General features: G+C 37.7%; 1 protein-coding gene across 1 annotated transcript in view; it reads left to right on the forward strand.

The window, feature by feature from the left end:
- GSTO1 (glutathione S-transferase omega 1) overlaps positions 1–3,944 on the forward strand; it is a 22,284-nt gene that overhangs the window by 9,726 nt on the left and 8,614 nt on the right. Inside the window, exon 3 of the mRNA XM_019636288.1 lies at positions 1,410–1,516. Coding sequence (XP_019491833.1) covers positions 1,410–1,516 — 107 coding nt within the window. The remainder of the gene's footprint in view (positions 1–1,409; positions 1,517–3,944) is intronic.

Genomic DNA, 3,944 nt, shown 5'->3' on the forward strand with positions numbered 1-3,944 from the left:
GGAAAAAGGGATATTCACCAACATTTCTACAGTGTCACCTGTTTTCTTTCTTCCAGTCTTTGTCCATATATTTTTTAAAAAGTAACATAACTATAATGAGAGCGTAGATTCCACATTCTGTGTTCTTTTTCCACTTAGTATTATATAATAAACATTTTCCACCACAAAGAATTTGCCATGAATCTTATGGACACTTGGCAAAGCCCAGATGTGTTTTACCTCCTTTAGGGGAGAGCTATCATTGGGGCCTTTAGATTGAGTCTTCCTGTTGGCCTTGAGACATTCCAAATACTCAGGTAGATTCAATCAGTCTACACCGCAGAATGTTATGTGGGCCCTGAGAAAACTACAGAAGTTTATAAAGAGTAAGTTGGTTTGGTGTTAACCAGAAAATATTTTCAGTTCCCCGCTTTGACAAAACCATAATACCAATTCACCTTCTTAAATTTCAGAAACATACTATTTGTGCTTCCACAGCCACGGAACCAGCACCCAAATCAAGAAACAATATAAATTTTGGCTATTTTTTTGTACTTTATACAAATGGAATCATATAATATGCACTTTTTTTGGGTATGGCTTCTTTCATACAGTATTAGGTTTGTGAAGTTCATCTGTGTTGTGTGTAGTTCATGCCTATTCTTTGTGTAGTGTTCCAATGTATGACTGTACTACAATTTTTAAAAATCTTTTTACTCCTGATGGACAGTAACATTTCCATTTGGGGGCTATTACAAATAATGCTGCAGTGAACATTCTTACACATATCTTTGGGTGCATACGGTACATGTTCACATTTCCAAGTAGAATTACTGGGTCATAGAATACAACTGCACTCAGCTTTAGTAGATACTGTTAAAACACAGGTTGTACCAATTTACATTCCTATCAGCAGTGGTTCCACACCCTTGCTAACTTTGTCTTGTTCATTTTAGCCATTCTAATGGATGTATTAGAATGTGGTATTACATTTGGTTCTAATTTGCATTTCCCTGATGACTAATGTAGTTAAGCACCTTTTGAAGTGGTTATTGGCCATTGGGACATCCTTTTTGTGAAGTGCAAGTCTTGACCAATTTTCTACTGGGTTGTTTGCATTTTTTCTTTTGATTCCCAGGAGTTCTTTCTATATTCTGAATACCAGTCCTTTGTTTATTACAAAGATTTTGTACTCTGTCTCGTATTTTATTTTTCTCCACTTCCCAGTTTATTTTGTTGATTGTTTTTGCTTCATCCCAAACCAACAGATTCTAAAGTTTAAACTGGTTAAATAGACAAAAAGCCAAGTTGGGTATGTCACGGTAAATGCTGCTGCTTTCACCACTCTACTTAACTCACCTATGTCATCTCTGATGATGAATCTTACTAGATGCACAATAAGAAATACTCTTATGCTGCTTAATGTTCAGGTCCTGACCAAGAAGAAGACAACCTTCTTTGGGGGCAATTCGCTTTCTATGATTGATTACCTCATCTGGCCCTGGTTTGAACGACTGGAAGCAATGGAGTTAAATGAGTAAGACCTTTGAATGTTTTGTGCATAATTTAGGATAATGATAATTGGAATAGTATATATTGACCTTTATTCTGAACAGAAATTAAAATATTTCATACAACTGGTATGAACGGGGACAAGCAGACAGGAGGAGAGAGTTAGGCATGTCATATACCTATATTCACCACTCGTCCCCATCTGGGAGGGCCAGGAATTCTGTGACATGTAGTAAAGTGTTTTAAAAGTAATTTATTCCTTCCCTCCTGGTTAAAAATCCATAAGGATGTACATTTCTGTAAGACTGTCATGCAGGATTCTATGGTCAATGCTACTTCCCATTTATCAGTTAGATTCCCATACTATTTTCCAAGTTGCATATTTTGAAGTTTGGCAGCCGCCTTGGCTTACTCCCAACTCAGAGCTTAGAGCTATTCAGAGTTCCTTTTTTTTATTATTATTTAAAATTTTTTTCATTTATTAAAAACACTTTTTTAATTGAAGTTTAGTTGGTATACAATATTATGTTAGTTTCAGGTGTACAATGTAATGATTCAACATTTATATACCTTACAATGCGATTACCATAATAAGTCTAGTAATCATCTGTTACTGTGCAAACTTATCACAATATTATTGACTATATTCCCCTTTACCTTTATTACCCATTCCTCTCTGGCAACCATCAGTTTGATCTCTTTTTTAGTTTTCATTACAATTGACATACAATATTATATTAGTTTCGGGGTGTATAACACAGTGATTAGACATATATATAACTTATGAAGTGATTACCCCACTAAGTCTAGTACCCATCTGACACCATATATAGTTATTATAATATTACTGACTATATTACCTATGCTGTACTTTATATCCCTGTAACTATTTTTATAATTGGCAACTTGTACTTCTTAATNGCTTATCTCCAAATCTTCTTTCGTGTATCTGCTCAGATATTGCTGCTTTCCAGAAGCTTGTCCTGATGGGATGAGTGCCCAGCTCTGTTCCCACATATAGTGGGTTGTCAGAAAAGTCATGATGAATTTTTGCAACGAAAAACAGAAAAATATGTCATAACTTTTCCGACAACCCAATACCAGCATTTCCCTGTCCGTGACTGTCTGCCCTCCGGCCTGTGTGTTGCACCAGGGCTGTAAACAACTTGAGGGTGAGGGCAGTGTTTCCATCACTGTTGGCTCACTGCCTACCTAGGTTTGTGACCAGCTCTGCCACTTCCAAGTTCTGTGACTCTTAGCAAGTTACGTATTGCTTTACCTCTGTGCCTCAGCTCATCATTTGTAAGATGAATAGAGTTGCTCCCTCCTCATAGATAAGAATCAGTTCATAGAAAACACTGAGAGCAGAGTCTGACACATGGTAAATAGTGTCAGTTGTTGTTCTAACCAGTGTCTAGCCATGAGCATCTACTCAGTCTTGGCAACAGCTCTCAGCTGACTGAGTCAATGGCATTCCTGTAGAAGAACTGTTTGTGTCTTGGTTACCGTCAATGTTGTAGATTAGTTCAAGCAATTAGTATTAACAAAGACATGACCAATAGTGGACAAAAAGAATAGCAATGTCAGGTGATAGCTCTATAATCTTGTTTCCTTATCAGCATATATGACAGCATGCAAAGAAATACCTTGTCTCTGCATAAAGAAATGGTTAAAGAAATACCTCAAAAATGGGACTTATAGGGAAGACATTGTTTAAGGAGACATTGCAAAGGGAAGCCAATGGATAAGAAAGAGGGAGTTGTCTGGCTTAGCAGGATGAGGGGGAAAGAGTAGTAGAGATGGTGGACAGGAAATATGGCATTTACAAGAAAGATGTTGGAGAATTAGAAAAAAAGTAACGAGATTCATTGTACCATCTAGAAAGAAAATGAGCTAAAAGCTGGAGATGTCCACTGTTGCTTTCCTGCTCACATTCAGCAAAGAGGGTACCATATGACCCCACCCTCCTGGCCACAGCTCTGCAAACCAGAAATGTCCTCACCCACACCTCCAACTCAATCACCTTCTCTTCTAGAAACATGGAACTGAGATACAGAGACTAAGGCAATAAAGATGTGAAGGGTTTGGAGCCATATATATAATTGGAGACTTGACAAACCAAAGCCCCATAAAAAATAAAATTTTAGGGAAGTAGAAATTAAGAGCACTGCAAAGGGAACTGTATATAGAAAAGAATATGTGACAGATATTTAAGGAGAAGTAGAGGAAAGACCAGGCAGGCCCCAAGTGGAAACGTGGACGGAACTGCTGCCTGCAAACCTTCAGTTCCAATGAGGGGCAAGCTATACTGACATCAACGGGATTTCAGGGCACTCTCCTGTATTTTTATGAGTACCTGCTTGCTTAAACTGGGATGAGTGGACTTCTGTCTCTTTTGGTGAGATGGTATATATCAAAGACCGAAGTATGAAAACACACAAACCGCCACAAGC

This window comes from Hipposideros armiger, unplaced genomic scaffold, assembly GCF_001890085.2.
Source record: "Hipposideros armiger isolate ML-2016 unplaced genomic scaffold, ASM189008v1 scaffold_28, whole genome shotgun sequence".
Lineage (NCBI taxonomy): Eukaryota > Metazoa > Chordata > Mammalia > Chiroptera > Hipposideridae > Hipposideros > Hipposideros armiger.